This window comes from Bactrocera oleae, chromosome X, assembly GCF_042242935.1.
Source record: "Bactrocera oleae isolate idBacOlea1 chromosome X, idBacOlea1, whole genome shotgun sequence".
Lineage (NCBI taxonomy): Eukaryota > Metazoa > Arthropoda > Insecta > Diptera > Tephritidae > Bactrocera > Bactrocera oleae.
In genome coordinates this window covers 35,095,027-35,115,300 of record NC_091541.1, presented here as the reverse complement: position 1 = coordinate 35,115,300, position 20,274 = coordinate 35,095,027, and the positions used below count along the sequence as shown (strand labels likewise).

Below are 20,274 nucleotides of genomic sequence, written 5' to 3'. Positions count from 1 at the left end.
AGTTCGGATGTAACCGAACATTTTATACTCTCGCAAAGTTAAATGGTATACTCGTTTGAGATTTCTTTGTGGATTGGCTGATATTTTCGGGAGAAAGTCAACTATAGGCACTGGGGTCCACATAATTAGTACTTAGGGGCTTGAACAGTTTTGGTTCGATTTAGACAATTTTGGGTCACAAGGTGGCATACTTTAAACGTATTATTCACGCAAAGTTTTACCCCGATATAATCATTGTTGCTTGATATGCATAGTGGAAAGTGAAAGAATCAGATGGAATTGAAAATGGTGTTATATGGGAAATAGACGTGGTTGTAGTTCGATTTCGCACATTTTCGCACTATAACATAGAAATATGAAAAGAACGTAATGCACCGAATTTGGTTGAAATCGGTTCCCAAATATGGGTTTTCACCTAAAAGTGGGCTGTGCCACGCCCACTGTCTAATTTTGAACGCGGTTCCAATAAAGTCATCTCATACCATCCCAGAGATAAAATTTAATGTCTCTGGCGTGTTTAGAGCTTGATTTATCGCGCTTTTAGTAGTTTTTAACAGTACCGTTATATGGGCAGTGGGCGGAGTTGCCACCCGATTTCAACTATTTTCACACCGTCAATAGAAGTGCTAAAAACATTTGCTTCCAGTGACCACGCCCACTTTTAAAAAAAATTTTTAACTGCAGATGCCCCTCCCTAATGTGATCCTGTGTACCAAATAACAGTATTGTATCTTATTGCGGAGCTTAGTTATGGCAATTTATTTGTTTTTGAATAATGGCGTTTTGTGGGCGTGGCAGTGGTCCGATTACGCCCATCTGCAATACCAACCGTCTCACAGTACCAAGAAATATGTCTATCAAGTTTCATAAAGATATCTCAATTTTTACTCATTACAGCTTGCACGGACGCACAGACGGACGGACGGACAGACAGACAGTCACCCGGATTTCAACTCGTCTCTTCATCCTGATCATTTATATATACATAACCCTATGTCTAGCTCGATTAGTTTTAGGTGATACAAACAACCGTTAGGTGAACAAAACTATTATACTCTGTAGCAACAGGTTGCGAGAGCATAAAAATAGTTTACCTATTTATAAATAAGTGTATTCGACTGTGATTTTGAGTTATATTAAGAATATTTTCAATATATTCAAGTTAATATTTTAGTTACTACAAAATATCGAAAAACCCTGCGTTGAGGGAGATTTCTCTCTCATTCTCAGCTTACTCGTTTCTACGGCAAAATCCAATTTTCGCGGATATCCTAACGTACGGTCTGTTGAAGCGGACGGTAGAAGCGGTGGTGACTGATCATTTACATTGTACTTTCATAAGATAGGTCGTATCAGCTGATTAGGGACACGGTTTTGCGTCGGTGACTGTTTGTGCCTTTAGTAACTTAATACGTATGTATGTATATGTATGGTTAATATTGTGGTGAACACGGATGATAGAATAAAATCAAATCGACGTTAAATTGCCAGAAGCAACTAGATAGCGAATTCGAAGTTGCCAGAATGTTCTAGAGACGAAGTTTTGGCGAAGTTCTACTAAAAGATGCATTCCAAAGTAAACAGGACTTAAAAAAAAAAACAGAACAAATGGTTTTATCGACAAAAACAATTAATTTTATTCAAAATAGTCTCCTTCTGCTTTAATTCAGCTTTTTGCACGGTCCAAAAGCATGTCGAACGAGTGTTTTAGCTCGTTGCCCGGTATGGCCGCCAGTATGCCGGTGCAAGCCTTTTGAATGGGCTCCACGTCTGCATAACGCTTTCCTTTCATCGGCAAATGCGTTTTTCTGAAAAGGTAGAAGTCGCACGGTGCCATATCAGGGGAGTGGTTGATTGTTAAAATGGGATTTTCGGTAAAATAATCGGCCACAAACGTCAATCGATGAGACGGCGCATTATCGTGCAACAAACTCCAACTTCCATCTTCGCGATATTCGGGCCGAACACGTCAAATACGGTGCACCAAACGATTCAAAACTCCAAGGTAGAATACCGCATTAACGTTGTGGCCGGGTGGAACAAATTCTTTGTGGACAATACCCTTGAAATCATACATACAAATCACCATTGTCTTCACTTTTGACTTCTCCAGTCGCGATTTTTTAGGTTTCGTCTCATTTCTCATTTATGTCCTCACGACCAATTTGAAAACGTTGAAACCACTCGTGCACCCTGCTACGGGATAGGCAATCATCGCCATAAACTTGTTTCATCAATTGAAACGTTTCGGTAAAAGTTTTACCAATTTTAAAACAAAATTTAATGTTGGCCCTTTGTTCGAAGCTCATTTACGCACCGATGACAAAAACATACCGACACTTAAAACGCAATAACTTCACTTCCAATAGATGAAATGTCATGAAATTTTTACTGGAAGTCGATAAAGGATAACAGATTCTAACGCACTAGTCGACATATAGATGGCGCCACTAGAGTTTACTTTGTTACTATTTTACTGTTTACTTTGGAACGCACCTTGTATATATGGGCTGCCAGACTGTGCACCACGGCCAGTTCTAACAAGAGTGTTGCTGTGTAAAGAGCAATTAAACAATAAGTTGTAAGCTCGAATAACTAGTAATAAGTGTTAAGTTGTTTGAACTAGAAATCAAGATAAGTGTATAGCCATTAAATTGGGACAATCCAGTGGTCGAACTCAAGAGTAAGTTATAGTTAGACGATTTATCGAGAAATCCGTAACAATATTTTAATGGTGCACCTTGGCAATCTCGGTTCTTCCCAACTGGTGTAGGTGGTGCTGCATGACACTCCTCATGCGAGTGGCCAGAGGCTGCATTCGGTTGACAACTAGGAGCTGCTACCTCCTAATTCAAGGTGTTATGCGACTCCCATTCCTATTGGCTAAATAACAGCCAGGAGGTTAATTCGCCTGTATTCTAACAGAGCCTTCCCAACACCGTTCAGCGTAGGGAAGTAACGGTGGCATTACCGCGTAGTGGGGCGTTGTTTTCCCCTTCCCAAACGTTGATCCGACACCTCACCGCGTTGAGCCGTAAAAACAAGATGGGAAATTTAAACACAACAACACCAACAATGACAATGCGAACCCTGTGAAAACTCCCTCCAGTAGGCTCAGCTGCTCGGATTCGGGTGAGTTATAGCGGGCTTGTATCGGAGTTGCTCGAAAAACAAAGAGGGAAGGTAGATTGCCCCCTTTAGCACCGGCTGCCTGTCGCGGAGGACAAGATGATCAACGCAGGAGGAGTGTGAGCGGAGCCAGTCTAAAGTGGTACTTAAGGCACCTCCAGGAGGAAAGAACTCCTGAGGAAACCGAAAAGTTCGCCCGCCACAGAGTGAGAAGCAGCAGTGCCTCCTCTGCCTCTGAGAGCCTGAAGAGTGGCCATACCGCGTCTGATCCTAAAAGGGGTAGCGCAAATCGAAGCCGATGTCCGGTCAACGCCACCCAGACCGTAAGGCGGGGCAGCGCCTCCGACAACCCAAACTGCAAAACGTAAAAGCGGTGAGTTAACACCACATAAGCTGCCAACCTCCAAAAGGCTAAAGGGGCTATAAAGCACAGGCGACCGGACGACATCACTCCGCCCCGAGTCCCCACCAAGCAGTGGAGGTACTACGCAGATATGCGAGTGCTCTAAAAAACATACGTATGGCTGTGCTGCCTCTCAAATATCCGGCGGAGACGCTGGGGTCGGATCAGGATCTCCTCCTGGAATAAGTATACAGTGGGTCTAGGCGCGCAGCATCCTTCCATGCGAAAAGGCAGCGTCTCCGTCCACTTAAACCAGAGCGGGCAAATAACGTCACAAGAGCCACCAAATTTCAAAAGACAGAAAAGTAATTACACACAAAAGAACGGAGGTTAACACTCTGCTCGAAATCCCCCCAAGGTAGTGGAAGGACAGCAAAAATACGCGAATGCTCTGAAAGGCATACGAATAGTAATGCTGCCTCGCAATTGTCCGGCGGAAAGGTGGAGGCGGAGAAGCTTACCGTTCTTCAGGATCTCATCATGGAAGTGATATATGTGGGTACCCAGTACCATGGTGTGTACTTCAGAGCAGGAACGCTACTTGTGGATTATAAGGACGATAAGACTGCTACCTGGTTAAGGAAGATCGCTCACAAGCTGGAAAGGTTTTATCCTCTGCGCAAAAAGGGGAATTGATATTCTGTCCATGCATAGCATGACAGTGCTCCTCCCCAGAAGTGCAGACAAGTCATACGATTTCGGTCTCGTCAGAAATCAAATCAATTGCATAAATACCTCCTTCTGGTGATTTGTTGACAGCAGCGTCAAGGATTCCATAAGGAGAGCTTTGATAGGACATGAGGCCCTAGAAGCCTAAGACTACAGTTGATAGCGCCGGAACAAGTAATAAAATGCCACTGCTGAGGCCAAGGGGGGAGTCTCCATCGAGACGACAGACCCACAAGGAGGGTACTATCCTCTACGCAGGAGCTCCTGGAGGGACTAAAACCCCTAGTGGATAGCCACACTGGAAACGGTAAGGATGGGGAGCAGCACCTCATGGTACCGGTTCTGTATTGGTAGCCAACGCGCAAGTTACCCAGGTGAACCTGCATCATGCGGCGTTAGCCTCGGTTGTCGTTGCGAGCAGGTTCATACCGGATAACCTGCGCATCTTACTTATCCGGGAACCAAGGGTCTACAGAGGGGGGATTTTTCTAGTGAGAGACCTTGTATACTAGTTCTGAACGATACTGATTTCTCCTGTATTTCAGAGTTCCCAACGCAGGTCTTGGTCGCGGTGGAAGACAACCACATCGCCCCCAGTGGCCTAGTGGATTACTGCAGTAGGAACAAGCTGCCCCTTATCTCAGGGTGTGTCGCGAACCCTCACTCCACGAAATGGGGCAGCACGGTTTGCAACACAAAACCCACGTTTGTTCATACCAAATGAACACATCCCTGCATTGTTCTCCTAACTCGTATAAATACGAATTAGAGGACAATGCAAAAGGCTCAACAGCACCAACATCGCTCATAAATTCCAATTGGAATTAGTCAGCATACCAAGGAGCAGACATCAAATCGGACGGACAGAAAAGGCGCGAAAATTAGATCGCCCCAGCAACATAAAAACAACAACAGCAGCATCACAAAAATCTACGAGGGATTATTTAAGCCACATCAGGTTGTAATTAAATGTATATTTAAATTATTTATATTATTTAAGCCTAACCTGTAAATAACATATAATTTGAATTATACATATAACACTTAACATACACACACATAAATATTGTACAATTAACCCACATAAATTGTCTATATTTCTACCCTATATACTAAAAGTAATTAAAGTTACATTTTGTTGAATTTGAATTAACATTTTATTTTCTTTGGCACACCGGCAAACTCAACGTCGAGTACCCCGACATTTTGGTCCTTCGAGCCGGATCCGTTCCCGATAAAATAAAACCCACCCAATTAATCAGCGCTTATATATTATACATTCACCCACCCAATCAACCACCGTTTGGATCATCAAAAATAATATATTCGCCCACCCAATCAACCATAAACTTGAATCAGATCAGCAACAAGGATTACATACGTGGAAAAAATTGTGAGTACATAAACCCAAATTTTTAAAAAATATAATATATCAGTGCAATACGGAATAAAAGTGCAAAGTGAAAACAAATATATAATAAAATAAATCTTGTGCTTAACAAATATTAAGTGCAAAGTATTTGCGAATTTATTATTGCCATATTCCGTTTAGCACATTACTCATAATACATACTCAAGTACGTACTTACAATATATAATATATATTTTTTGAGAGCCAAGTAGCGTTACTCTTGGTACCAATTCGTATATACACTTAACATATATAATATATATTCAAATTTCTCATAAGTACGTACTTACAATATAATATACAATTTTTGAGAGCCAAGCAGCGTTACTCTTGGTATCTATTCGTACATACACGTATATATATATTCAAATTGCATTACCCGCTCTCTTAAATATTCATTGCTGGTGCATTGCGAGCAAGCAAAAAACCCTGTAGGAAAAAATTCAAATAACCCAGTAGGAAATTTTTCGTGCATCGGAATTTTAAATATTGTGCATATATAATATAAGACACATACAAAAAAAAAAATTTTTTTTTTTGGAAATTCGCCAGCATTCGGGAATTTGCTTTTTAAAATTTAAATAAAGAAAAATTATTTGAAAGTTATTATTTGTTTCATTTAAAGTTTATAAATTGTTGCGATATATACATACCTATCTATATAATAAAGAAATAAATAAAATTTCTATCGAAAATGGAAGAATTTAAGTTCTGTATTTCGGATTTGTTCGAATATATCGAAGAACATTACGAGACCCACCCGGAAGATGAATCCGTTTATACTCTGGAAATAAAAAGAGTTGAACTTAACGCTATTTACGATAAGGCAAACAAGTCGTACGATGCCTTTCGTAGAACCCCACAAAAACCCGGTGAGACTATTGACTTCTCAAAGGTTAAAGAAAAATTTAAAACAGGTCATCAATTATATTTGAAATGTTTGGGATCCATTAACCAAGCTATAGATGCTCTTAAGACCCCAACCCCCACAATAAAGGAACGAGCTTCAGATGAAAACACATCGCGGGACATAGGATCTTCAATTCATCTACCCCCTTGTGACACGGACATATTTTATGGCGACTTCGTAACCTGGCCCTCATTCAGAGACATGTTTACGGCCATATATGTAAATAATCACAAAATTAGTAACGTGGAGAGACTGTTTCACCTAATTCAAAAAACCCGAGGAGAAGCAAGATCAATAGTGAAAAACGCACCATTAACAAATGATGGTTTCTTGATGGCATGGAGGGACCTGGTATCGCAATACGAAAACAAACGAGTTCAAGTCAACGCGCAATTAAAAATTTTGTTTAATTTACCCCAAGCAAACCAGGAAAGTGGAAGCGCTATTAAACACCTTCAGAGGACCGTCAACAATTGTCTTACAAATCTTCATAATGTATACATAGACACGACTAGTTGGGACCCAATCTTAATCTTCTTATGTGGATTGAAATTGCCTAAGACTTTACTTCATCAATTTGAGGATACCCTAGAAGACAACTCCGAAATACCATCATGGAAAACTTTCGACGCATTTCTCACCCATAGATACAAATCTTTGGAAGCAGTAGGAAATCTAACTGACCCCGTTCCAGTTACCCAACCCGACAGTGGGCCTTATAGAAAAGGAAAAGACAGGAAATTTAATACCTTTCACGCGAACGTCTCTGGAACTTCGAAATTGAGTTTTCCACACGCTAGTGAAAACCCTGTAAGAAACAACATCATCTCAAGAAAACCCCAAGATATTGAGAGTTGTAAGTTATGTAGAACCCAACATTCCATTCGAGAATGCCCAAAGTTTTTACAAATGAATGTTGAGACCCGAATAAACGTAATAAAAAATAATGGTTACTGTTTTAATTGCCTTGCATTATCGCATAGTTTCAAGGATTGCAAGAGCAAATACTCATGCAGAATATGTAGAAAGAAACATAACACTCTTCTGCATAGGGATGCCCCATATCGCTCCCAAACCCTCCCGCAAGGATCAAGAGCCTCGAACCCGCCTCTTGACTCTACCAATAGTAGTACCTCCCAAACCCATAATCCCAATACAAATCCGCAAGCCTACACAACCCTCTTACAGTCCACTGAAAATAAAACTCAAGACCCACACAACTCAAGTAGGAAGCAGGTTTTGCTAGGTACTGCCATAGTGCAAGTTTCTTACAAAGGGCAATTATATACAGCTCGAGCACTAATCGACTCTGGGTCAGAAGCTACGTTCATTTCCGAGAAGTTACACAGAAAATTGGACATACCCACATTCAAGAAAAACGCACAAGTGACCGGATTGAACAACACAGTCTCCGCAACAGCTACCAAAACTTGCGAACTCACCCTTCGTTCACCAACAAAAAGGGAATTTAAGATAACAACCCACGCGTTTATCTTAAAAACTTTAACCGATAACTTACCCACTCACTCACTTGATAGAATAATTTCTAATAAAGAATTCGGTTTTAGTTTAGCTGACCCTCACTTCTATAAACCCAGACCTGTCGACATCCTTATCGGAAGTGATCTGTACCCACAAATAATTCTCAGTGGCGTACAGAGAAATGTACTCGGGTCATTACTAGCCCAAGAAACAGAATTCGGTTGGATTCTTTCCGGACCCACACCTGAAAAACCCATCTCACCCTCAATATTGTCATTTTTCAATAAGACGACCCCAGACAAGTTGCTCACACAATTTTGGGAAGTCGAAGAAGTTCCGAAAAAGCCTCTACCCTCAACTTCGGATATACTGTGTGAGCAACATTATCAAAAAACAACCCGAAGACACTCAACTGGGCGCTACGTGATAACATTACCCTTTAAAACCCCAGAAAAAATAGACTTGGGCAACTCAAGACATATAGCTTTAGCTCAGTTTCTAAGAAATGAAAAATCCCTATCTAGAAAACCTGAAATAAAAACAGAATACGACAAGGCCATCAACGAGTACCTGGAACTCGGTCATATGACAAAAAAAGAATATGACCCCGCAGAGAATACGAAAACATATTATCTACCACATCACGCAGTCATCAAACCCGATCGCTTAACGACCCAACTACGAGTGGTATTCAACGCATCATGCCCCACCTCAAATAGAAACAGCCTCAACGATGTATTACACACTGGACCTATTCTGCAAGCAGACCTGGTAATCCTAGTGGTAAAATGGCGTATGTTTCGAATCGTATTCAATGCAGATATTCAAAAAATGTATCGTCAAATACTTGTTGAAAGCAAACACACTCCATTTCAAAGAATCTTATTTAGAAGATCGCCTAACGACCCCATAGAAGATTTTGAACTACAAACTGTTACGTTTGGTATTAACTGTGCCCCATATTTAGCTATCCGTACCCTCCTCAAATTAGCGGATGATGTACAAGGAACCCACCCACTGGCAGCAGAGATACTTCGCAACGGAATGTACGTCGATGATGTACTTGCAGGAGCACATGACGTAGCAACTGCGAAGATGGCACGAGATGAACTTACTTCATCTTTGGAGTCCGCAGGATTTGCTCTACGCAAATGGACCTCAAATGACCCAAAAATCTTATCTGGAATCTCACAAGAACACCTGTTGGATACCAATTTACTCAGTTTACCGGAATCCAATAGCACAAAAACACTGGGGATCAGATGGAATGCAAAAAAAGATACATTCTTTTTTCTCATCAACCCTATTCACGATAAGACATCGTTTACTAAAAGAGAAGTATTATCGATTATAGCAAAATTGTTCGACCCAGCTGGTTGGCTCAGTCCCGTTGTAGTCACAGCCAAAATAATAATGCAACAAATATGGCTCGATAAATCCGATTGGGATGAAAGTTTAAAACCCTTAACTCTCCATCGCTGGAAAACCTTCATAAAGGATTACGAAACCCTAAATCTGATTGAAATTCCTCGGTGGACCCACTTCTCAACATCCGCGATCATCAATTTCCACGGATTCTCTGACGCATCAGAAAAAGCTTACGCAGCAAATCTATACATCAGTGTTTCTACAAATACAAACACCTGGACAACTCTTTTGATATCCAAGACTCGTGTATCCCCAATAAAAAGTATATACTTACCAAGGCTAGAACTTTGCGGAGCGGTTCTTCTGGCAAATCTAGTGGATGCGACCCTACCCCAATTAAACATTACTCAGTACCGCACTCACCTTTGGACGGATTCTACAATTGTCCTTTCTTGGTTAAGCAAACCCCCATGCTCATGGACAACCTTTGTATCCCATCGAGTTGCCACAATTGCAGAAAAAGTTGGAACCGAAAACTGGCGTCACATCGAAAGCCAGGACAATCCAGCAGATCTGGGTAGTCGCGGATGCACACCTCTGGAGATGGTTAACAATGACCTCTGGTGGCACGGACCCCAATGGTTAAAACTCGACCCGAAACATTGGCCAATTACCCGAAAATCAATCGATACAACACTGGAACTGCGGCCAATCAAGACTTTCGTCAACACAACACAAGAGGATATACTGGATAGATTTTCATCACTACCCAAAGCAATTCGAGTCATAGCATATTTATTCAGATTCTGCTCGAATGCGTCACCCAACAGATCACAACAGCCATACACAACGTTGGAAATAACTCCAGACGAGTTCAAAACTACCCGTACGAAGTTAATTATTTTAACCCAAAGAAAGCACTTCCAGGAGGAGTATGAAGCTTTAACTCAAAAAACCAGCATACACAGAAATAGTACAATTCTGACCCTAAACCCTTTAATCGATCCCAAAGGAATAATGCGAGTCAATGGCCGATTGAGCAATTCAGCCGCACTATCATATAACGAGCGTCATCCGATTATACTACCCTATAGCAGTCGATTAACAAAACTACTCACCCAATTTACCCACTCAATTACCCTACATGGTGGCAACCAGCTAATTTTACGACTCATGCGTACGGAATTTTGGATACCGAAGCTTAAAACGCTCATCAAGTCCATTATCCATCAGTGCAAAACTTGCGTCTTACACAAGAAGAGAGAAACTACTCAAATCATGGCAGCTCTTCCAGCGGAACGTACCACCCTAACCCGCCCATTCGCAGCAACAGGAATGGACTTCGCCGGTCCCTATGACATAAAAAATTACACCGGCAGAGCGTGCTTGATCACAAAAGGTTATGTATGCGTATTTGTTTGTTTTGCAACCAAAGCAATACACCTGGAGGCAGCAAGCGATCTCACCACCCAAGCATTCATGGCCGCATTCGCACGATTTTTTTCCAGGCGCGGATGTCCCGCCGATCTTTATTCTGACAACGGCACTAATTTCGTGGGAGCCTCTAAACTCTTAATCAAAGATCGACGAGAATTCATAAAATTACTAAAAACACAAGTAACAACAAGTGAAGCACACCAAAACATCAACTGGCACTTTAATCCTCCAGGAGCTCCACACATGGGTGGACTCTGGGAAGCAGGAGTGAAAAGTTTAAAGAGCCACTTAAAAAAGGTGTCTCAGATCCAAAAATTCACTTTCGAAGAATTATCTACCCTTCTAACCCGAATCGAAAGCTGCTTGAATTCTCGACCTTTAAGCCCACTAAGTGAAGACCCCAGGAATATAGAACCTTTAACTCCAGGCCATTTCTTAATAGGTACCCCTTTATTAACCCCAGCAGAACCCAACTTAGAAGATACACAACTAAGCATCGCACATAGATGGCAAAAGTTAAAGATACTCCATCAACACTTCTGCAAACGATGGAAAGAAGAATATCTAAAAGAACTCCACAAACGGTATAAGTGGAAATACCCTCAACGCAATATAGAGGTCAATGATATGGTAGTTATACGCCAAGAAACTCTATCCCCAAATGAATGGAAACTTGGTCGCATCGAAAAAACCTATCTCGGTGCAGACAATAAGACCAGAGTAGTTGACATACGTACTTCTCAGGGAACAATTACCCGCCCAATAACCAAAATAGTCACCTTACCAAATAACTAATCTCATTTCTTTATAGTGACATGGCTCCTCAAAATAGCAACAAATCTATCTGCAGCCGACAGAGTAGCCCAGCCTTCACCATACGTTCACTCAGCGTCACCCGAAGCATCACCCCACTCTCCGACAATGGGACCCTGGCTAGACGCTTACATCGCTTTAAAGCGACCCTCTCCCCCATTCGAGAAGAAAGAGGAAGTACCCACCGCACGGCCCGACGAACTATCACCCATTCATCAAAACGCATACATAAACACGTCGCCTGTGGATTGTGTAAAAAGGATCACCGATTAGTGACATGTTCAAAATTTACAAAAATGAACATTCACGAAAAGTTTGACGCAGTAACTAAGTATAAGTACTGCGTCAACTGCTTGGCCAGATCGCACTCAACACAAAGATGCACAAGCTCAAAACGATGCAACATGTGTAACGGGGAGCACCATTCAACTCTACATGGACACCCCAGGTTGTTCTGCAAAGAGAAAACCAAACCAACAAAGAGCGACGAACGACTGCACAAAGATCAAGAGATTCCAACACTACTGGCCAAGCCGACCCTTATACCCACTGCCATGATAAAAATAAAACACGATGGCAAATGGAATAAAATACGTGCCATAATTAACCCGACCCGAAAGGTGACAATTATAGCCTCGGAGCTAGTTCAGAGATTGAGGTTACCGAAAACGTACCTTGACTCTCACCGCATATGTAAACTCGTCATAGGGTCACTAACTGATCCCGACTGGCATGTCGAAGTTAACTGCCTTATGACGCAGGAATTACCGACCCGACCCTACAATCGTGATATAGGTGGCGAAATCGTTAAGAGATTCGACCACTTAGTCCTAGCCGACCCTATGTTCCACAAGGATGACAAAATCATGATGGAACTGGGAGCAGACATCTACCCAAGGATAATGAAACCCGGAATATTCAACCCAGACAACAGCACCGTGATCGCACAAAACACCGCACTCGGTTGGACTCTAACCGGTGCTTGTGCGATTTAAACCCTAAGTAACCACTCAACCCATCTTAAAACAATATTCATTAACCCAAAGCGAAATAGATCTAATAACTTTTTTATTCGCAGACCCTGCAAGGCGGCCGGGATGTTCATACCAAATGAACACATCCCTGCATTGTTCTCCTAACTCGTATAAATACGAATTAGAGGACAATGCAAAAGGCTCAACAGCACCAACATCGCTCATAAATTCCAATTGGAATTAGTCAGCATACCAAGGAGCAGACATCAAATCGGACGGACAGAAAAGGCGCGAAAATTAGATCGCCCCAGCAACATAAAAACAACAACAGCAGCATCACAAAAATCTACGAGGGATTATTTAAGCCACATCAGGTTGTAACTAAATGTATATTTAAATCTTCTATAATATAAAAATGAATCGCAAAATGTGTTGGTAAGCGCATAACTCAACAACGCCTGGACCAATTTAGCTAAATCTTTTTTTTAAATTTTCGTTGAAGTTCAAGGATGGTTTTTACGGCGATAAAAATTAGAATTATTGCTGGAAAAACCCTAAAAATAGCCCTTTTCTCCCATACAAATGATTTGTAACTAAAACGTAGTCAATTTGAGCTTTATTGCTATGGTATAAAGTTCATATTAAATTACAAGCACTCACTGTTGTCTAAGCAATGTAGGTGTGTTCCTAACGTCAAAGATCATATCTATCAAAACAATGTGCGTGTGTGCGTTGGAGCTCAGAATATATAGTTGGAGGAGTTTAATGTGGCGTTCCGAAACTCGCGGACCAACAGTGTTTTATTATTTTTAATATCCAAATTTTAAGTACGGCTTAAAAGGATTTGACTTCAAGTCATATAAAATTTAAAAAGAAAAAAGTTGTGTGTTACCTAATCTACTGAGTTTGCTTTTGACGACTGATACACGAAACAAATTCGTATATAGTTTTTTGTGCAGAGTGTTTACTTAGTTAGTGTTTGTTTAGTTCGTGATTAGTGAAAAAATAATTTATATTTGATATGCCTCCTATAAGACGAAGCAATTTAGGTAGAAGAACCAGAAATGCTACAAACCAAGCTAATTACCGATCTAATCGTACTGCACAAGAACGTGACGACGGAAATGAACGTGAAAGAATTCGGATATCACAAACGCGTGAAGCGCGAGCGCGACATTCAACTAATAATCGCGCAAGTTTGAATCGAGCTGCTTTCAGTTACGATGTGTCAATTGACTACAGTAACTACCAATGTGTTGTTATTGGTTCTATGAACTCGGTTTGCTCACACTGTAAGGCATTAAAATACAAAAACGAAGCCAATGGATTGTGTTGCGCAAATGGTAAAGTGAAATTGATACCATTGGATCCACCACCAGAACCATTGTACTCATTGGTTTCAGGAATAGGAACAGATTCTATACACTTTTTGACACATATCCAACAATATAACAATTGCTTTCAAATGACTTCATTTGGGGCAACAAATGTAGTTCGGGAAAATTTTATGCCAACTTTCAAGGTATGTATTATAGCAGTTACTCATAATTATTTTAGCGAACAAAATTTTTTGGCACCAAAGTTAAGATGTGTCACTAATCTTCAATTTCTTAATCACTTATATATCACTTAGTCATCATATTATATGGGGATTTAGTTTCAGTGACACTTTTATTATATTTTATATTTAATAGATATTAGTTAAAACTAAATATATACATCCAATCCATTAATTTATACCACACCATAATATTTTTTTTTTATTTACAGATACAAGGGCAAATATATCACAGAGCAGGTTCACTGTTACCAGTGTCAGATAACGACAACAAATTCCTGCAAATTTATTTTATGGGCAATTCACCACAAGAAATTGATCTGCGTTGTGCACATAACAATTTAGTAAAGAGGTCTATTGTAGAACAATTACAAACTTTATTTCATCAACACAATCAATTGATTATATTGTTTAAAACTGCCTTGGATCTGATGCCATCCGATAATCACAAAATTGTAATCAGAGCTGATAAAACACCTGCAGGTCAACATACAAGACGTTTTAATGCACCAACTATTGATGAAGTTGCTATCGTTGTAGTTGGAGAAAACTTGGAATCCCGTGATATTGTTTTACATCGTCGGAATGATCAATTACAACGTATAAAGGAAACACACCGCTCATATGATGCACTGCAATATCCCATTATATTATGGCAAGGTGAAGATGGCTACGATTTCTCAATAAAAATGATAAATCCCATTACAGGTAACTAAAATATCTCAGTCATTATATTATGTATTTTGAATGTTATTAAAATAAAATCTATTTACAGGTTCTGAAACCAACAAAAAAGTCAGTTCAATGAACTATTATTCATACCGCCTAATGATTCGGGAAAATGAAGATAATCACATATTGAAATGTCGGCGATTATATCACAAATATGTTGTTGATATGTATGTTAAAATTGAAACGGAGAGATTAACATTCATCAGGTTGAATCAAACTAAACTCCGATCTGAAGAGTATGTTCACCTTCGAGATGCGATTAATACTGATGGAAATGCACAGAATGTCGGTCGGATGACTATTCTTCCAGCAACATACATCGGAAGCCCTCGGCATATGCACGAATATGCTCAAGATGCCATGTCGTATGTTCGTCATTATGGTACAGCAGATTTGTTCATCACATTTACATGCAATCCACAATGGATAGAAATCAAGCAGGAGTTATTCCCTGGGCAATCACCCATTGATCGTCATGATATTACAGCCAGAGTCTTTAGACAAAAGTTGAAATCTTTAATGGATTTCATCGTAAAACATAATGTGTTTGGTGAGACACGCTGCTGGATGTATTCTGTGGAGTGGCAGAAACGAGGATTGCCACATGCACACATTTTGATTTGGTTGGTTGAAAAGATAAGGCCAAATGAAGTTGATGCAGTGATATCAGCTGAAATCCCTAATGTACAAGTAGATCCTGGATTGCATGAGGTAGTTATCAAAAACATGATACATGGTCCCTGTGGAACTCTTAATCAAAATTCACCGTGTATGATGGATGGTAAATGTTCAAAACGATATCCACGGACATTAATATCGGAAACAATTACTGGTAATGACGGTTATCCATTGTATCGTCGCAGATCGACAGCAGACAATGGAAAATCAACAATTGTCAAATTAAATCAACAAGATATTGAAATAGATAATCGTTGGATTGTTCCATATTCACCCATTTTATCAAAGACATTCAAAGCACACATCAACGTTGAATCTTGCCATTCAGTGAAATCTATTAAATACATTTGCAAATATGTAACCAAAGGGAGTGATATGGCTGTGATTGGAATTGGTGCAGAGAATTCCAATGATGAAGTTACCCAATACCAAATGGGCCGCTACGTCAGTAGTAATGAAGCAGTTTGGCGAATATTTTCATTTCCTATTCATGAGAGACACCCTTCTGTTGTTCACTTAGCTGTGCATTTAGAAAATGGACAAAGAGTGTATTTTACAGCACAGAACGCAGTACAAAGAGCTGCTCAGCCACCATCTACTACATTAACCAGTTCCAGGATATACAGATGTATATTCCACCGATGCGATTGGCCGGATTTATTCAGTACATCCAAGCAATGATGAATGTTTTTACTTACGACTGCTATTAGTCAATGTACGTGGCCCAACATCATTCCAACAGTTACGAACTGTTGATGGTGAATTGTGTGGATCCTACAGAGAAGCCTGTCAACGTTTGCAATTGCTTGAAAATGACGCTCATTGGGATCAAACTCTCAATGATGCTGTAATATCATCACACGCTCACCAAATACGAACATTGTTTTCTATAATCATATCTACATGCTTCCCATCAAACCCAATTGATTTGTGGATCAAGTACAAAGATTATATGTGTGATGATATTTTGTATCAAATACGGAATAGAATGGGAAATCCAAATATACAAATCAGTGAAGAAATTTACAATGAAGTATTGATTTCAATTGAGGACATGTGCTTGATAATGTCAAACAAACTATTAATTCAATTAGGCCTGACCGCGCCCAATCGTCCAATGCATGACGCTTTTAACCAAGAGCTGCATCGAGAAAAACTGTATGATCTCAACTCTTTGAAAGAATTAATTCAAACAAATCTTCCACTGTTAAATGAACAACAGAAGTATGTATTTGAAACTCTTATGAAAGTAACAAATGATGAAACTGGAGGCATTTACTTCTTAGATGCACCTGGTGGTACAGGAAAAACTTTTTTGATTTCATTAATATTAGCAACAATTCGCTCACAAAATAAAATTGCACTTGCACTCGCTTCGTCGGGAATCGCAGCAACTTTGCTTGAAGGTGGTCTAACAGCCCATTCAGCACTAAAATTGCCATTAAATATGCAAAGCAATGAAACTCCAACCTGCAACGTTTCGAAGAACTCTGCAATGGCAAAGGTTTTGCAGCAATGTAAATTGATTGTTTGGGATGAATGCACGATGGCACATAAAAAATCTTTGGAGGCTTTAGACAGAACCTTAAAAGATCTACGGAGCAATAATAACCAATTTGGTGGTGCAATGATTTTATTAGCAGGAGATTTTCGTCAAACATTGCCAGTGATTCCACGATCAACGCCAGCTGATGAACTCAATGCATGTCTAAAGTCCTCCAATTTGTGGAAACATGTCAAAGTACTTCATTTAAGTAAGAATATGCGTGTCGAATTGCAAAATGACCAATCTGGAAACATATTCTCTAAACAACTCATTGACATTGGTAATGGCAAATTTCCTATAGACATGTTGACTGGCTGCATTAACTTTCCTCAAAGTTTTTGTCAGTTAACTCGATCAAAAGATGAACTTATTCAGAAGGTGTTTCCAGATGTTTCTCAAAATTACAGAAACCATGATTGGTTGAGCGAACGAGCTATACTGGCTGCAAAAAACATAGATGTAAATGAATTAAATTTCAAAATTTAAGAACAAATTACAGGCGAATTGAGGATATATAAATCAGTTGATTCGGCTACTAATCAAGATGATGTAGTCAACTATCCACCGGAATTTTTAAACTCGCTGGATTTGCCAGGATTGCCACCTCACAATCTTCAATTAAAGGTTGGATCGGTGGTTATAATGTTGCGAAATATCAACCAACCGCGTCTTTGCAACGGTACACGGTTAGCGATAAAAAAATTACTAAACAATGTGATAGAAGCAACTATACTCAAAGGAAAGTATAAAGGCGAAGATGTTCTTATACCGCGCATCCCAATGATTCCGACTGATGTGCCATTTGAGTTTAAACGACTACAGTTTCCAGTGCGGCTTGCTTTTGCTATGACTATAAACAAGTCCCAGGGGCAATCATTAAGTGTTTGTGGTATTAATCTAGAAAACCCATGTTTCTCACATGGTCAATTGTATGTTGCCTGTTCCCGTGTTGGAAAACCATCAGATTTGTTTATCTATGCGCCAGGTAATCAAACAAAAGACATCGTATACCACAAGGCACTACAATGATAATAATAATAATTATGATTCACATGATTAACAATAAAGCGATTACTTATTTTTAAATCCTTATATATGTTTTATTTAATTATTTTTTATTCACAACGCCCTATCACCAGGGTGACGGTTCTGTTCAGGAGAATTTTTTAAAATACGTAGGCGAAAAAAATGCCAAATTACAAATCTTTTTGACAGGACGAAGTCTGTCGGGTCAGCTAGTTATTTATATTATTTAAGCCTAACCTGTAAATAACATATAATTTGAATTATACATATAACACTTAACATACACACACATAAATATTGTACAATTAACCCACATAAATTGTCTATATTTCTACCCTATATACTAAAAGTAATTAAAGTTACATTTTGTTGAATTTGAATTAACATTTTATTTTATTTGGCACACCGGCAAACTCAACGTCGAGTACCCCGACATTTTGAACAGAAGGGAAGAGCTGGACATCAATTTCAGTAACGAGCTTATGACTAGACTAGTCTCACAATGGAGGGTGTCATCAGAGCCCTCCATATCAGATCACAGAATCATAAGTTCGCACTAAAAGTAGAAGTGAAGAAACTCCATTCCAGATGTATTCCTAGGAACACAGATTTGGTTGTCTTCGGGATACGTAAGGGTTGAATATAAGTAGAGTGGTGCAGCTAACTGCAATTAACCAATTCCTGCGTATCATTGCGGCTGTCTCCTAAAGGCGATCACCAAAACGCGTAGCTGTCTTTGATGGTCCGGAAGATTCCAAGAACTTGGGAAGACAGTACGTAGGCTTTTTAACAAAGCCAAGCATACAGAGAACTGGGAGGAGTATAAATACAACCTAACGCTTCACAATAAAGAGATTAGGTCTGTAATAGTAAAGGTTTAGGAAATTCTATGAAAATGTTTCCTCAATACCGGAAGCAGCTAGAGGTAAGAACGACACATTATTAGCTGTTAAAAGATCGGATGGGACCTATACACCCATTGCAGAAGAAAGAGCTTGCGCCTTTCATGGAGACAATACGGGAAGACCAATGTCAACATCTTTTTACCGCAGACTCAATCAAGTGGACTATGGCTTCTATTTCGAAATATAAGTCCCTGGGGGCGGATGGAATCCTTTCAACACTTCTGCAATAGGTTGTACAAGCCTTACTGCTCCACCATGTTTGGCATATGAGAGATAGCCTAATAGGGTAATCTTTATACCCGGAGTAGGAAGGAAGGACTATTCACTGGCGAAGTCACCTAGCCAAGAGGCAAATTTGAGAATACTTTCCATGATATCTTGGAAAGGGGACTAGGCATGTCAAAGGAGTGGTGCAGTAGGTTTGGATTGACCATCAACCCTTCGAAAACGACCATCGTCTCTTTCATCACAAGAAGGTCCCTGCCGGGACTGAGGAACTTATCCCTTGGCGGCAGAGAGTTCGAGATGACTTATGATTTTCAAATAGCTGGGTCTCACTCTTGATTCCACTCTTCGGTGAAAGCAGCATATGGCTCTGACCACAGTTAAAGCTACAAAAGCACTCATGGCGTGCAATCGACTTGCTGGGGCTGCAAGCTAAGGGTTATTAGATGAATGTACACCATGATCGTGAGACCGATTGTTACATTTGGAGCGGTGGCTTGAGCTTCGAAAGCATCGCAGATTTCGGCAGGACTACAACTATCGAAACTGCAAGGACTTGCCTGCATCTGCGCATCATGTGCATCGCGTACGTGCTCGGCGGCAGCATTTGAAGCCATGCTGGAACTCACACTGCTTCAGCTAGCAAGCAATCAAACAGCCAAACAAACAATGCTTCAAATGTCAGCAGATGGGTTTGGTAGGGAAGGTAATCTCGTCCCAACAAATGAAGACTCTAAGTGATGAAACACCAATGGTCCCTTTCGCAAGGGATAGCATTACTAAATAGGTAAACTTCAGAAGGTAAGGCTGAATGGATTGATTCCACGCTTGACATTTTGCAAGAGGAAATCACAATTAAGTGGTGCAACGACGGCTCAAAAACGTCGGCGGGAATTGCTCCGAGACTCGCAGGACGGCGTACTAAAATTATCTTACCTACGGGACGTTTTCCAAGCAGATGTCTTTGCTATAAGTCGGTGTGTAGGAATAAACCTCTAACGGAACTAC

At 40.2% G+C, this 20,274-nt stretch overlaps 2 protein-coding genes across 4 annotated transcripts; both read left to right on the top strand.

Moving 5' to 3' along the window:
- The first annotated feature begins 4,763 nt into the window (after positions 1–4,763).
- Positions 4,764–12,985, top strand: LOC138857978 (uncharacterized). 3 transcript variants are annotated; one of them, XM_070112337.1, is made up of 3 exons: positions 4,764–5,594; positions 11,621–12,624; positions 12,701–12,983. In XM_070112337.1, the coding sequence occupies exon 2, from the start codon at positions 11,625–11,627 to the stop codon at positions 12,615–12,617; it is 993 nt and encodes a 330-aa protein (XP_069968438.1). In that variant the 5' UTR covers positions 4,764–5,594; positions 11,621–11,624; the 3' UTR covers positions 12,618–12,624; positions 12,701–12,983. The 3 variants fall into 3 exon arrangements, with proteins under 3 accessions (XP_069968438.1, XP_069968436.1, XP_069968437.1); XM_070112335.1 differs by having other exon boundaries at positions 11,621–12,985; XM_070112336.1 differs by lacking the exon at positions 4,764–5,594 and having other exon boundaries at positions 10,214–12,985.
- A 1,951-nt stretch (positions 12,986–14,936) lies between these two features.
- LOC106621587 (uncharacterized) lies at positions 14,937–18,139 on the top strand. The gene is made up of 3 exons (XM_070112742.1): positions 14,937–16,192; positions 16,275–17,390; positions 17,610–18,139. Exons 1-3 carry the CDS (start codon positions 14,959–14,961, stop codon positions 18,137–18,139), a joined length of 2,880 nt encoding a protein of 959 aa, XP_069968843.1. The 5' UTR covers positions 14,937–14,958.
- Positions 18,140–20,274: the final 2,135 nt, after the last annotated feature.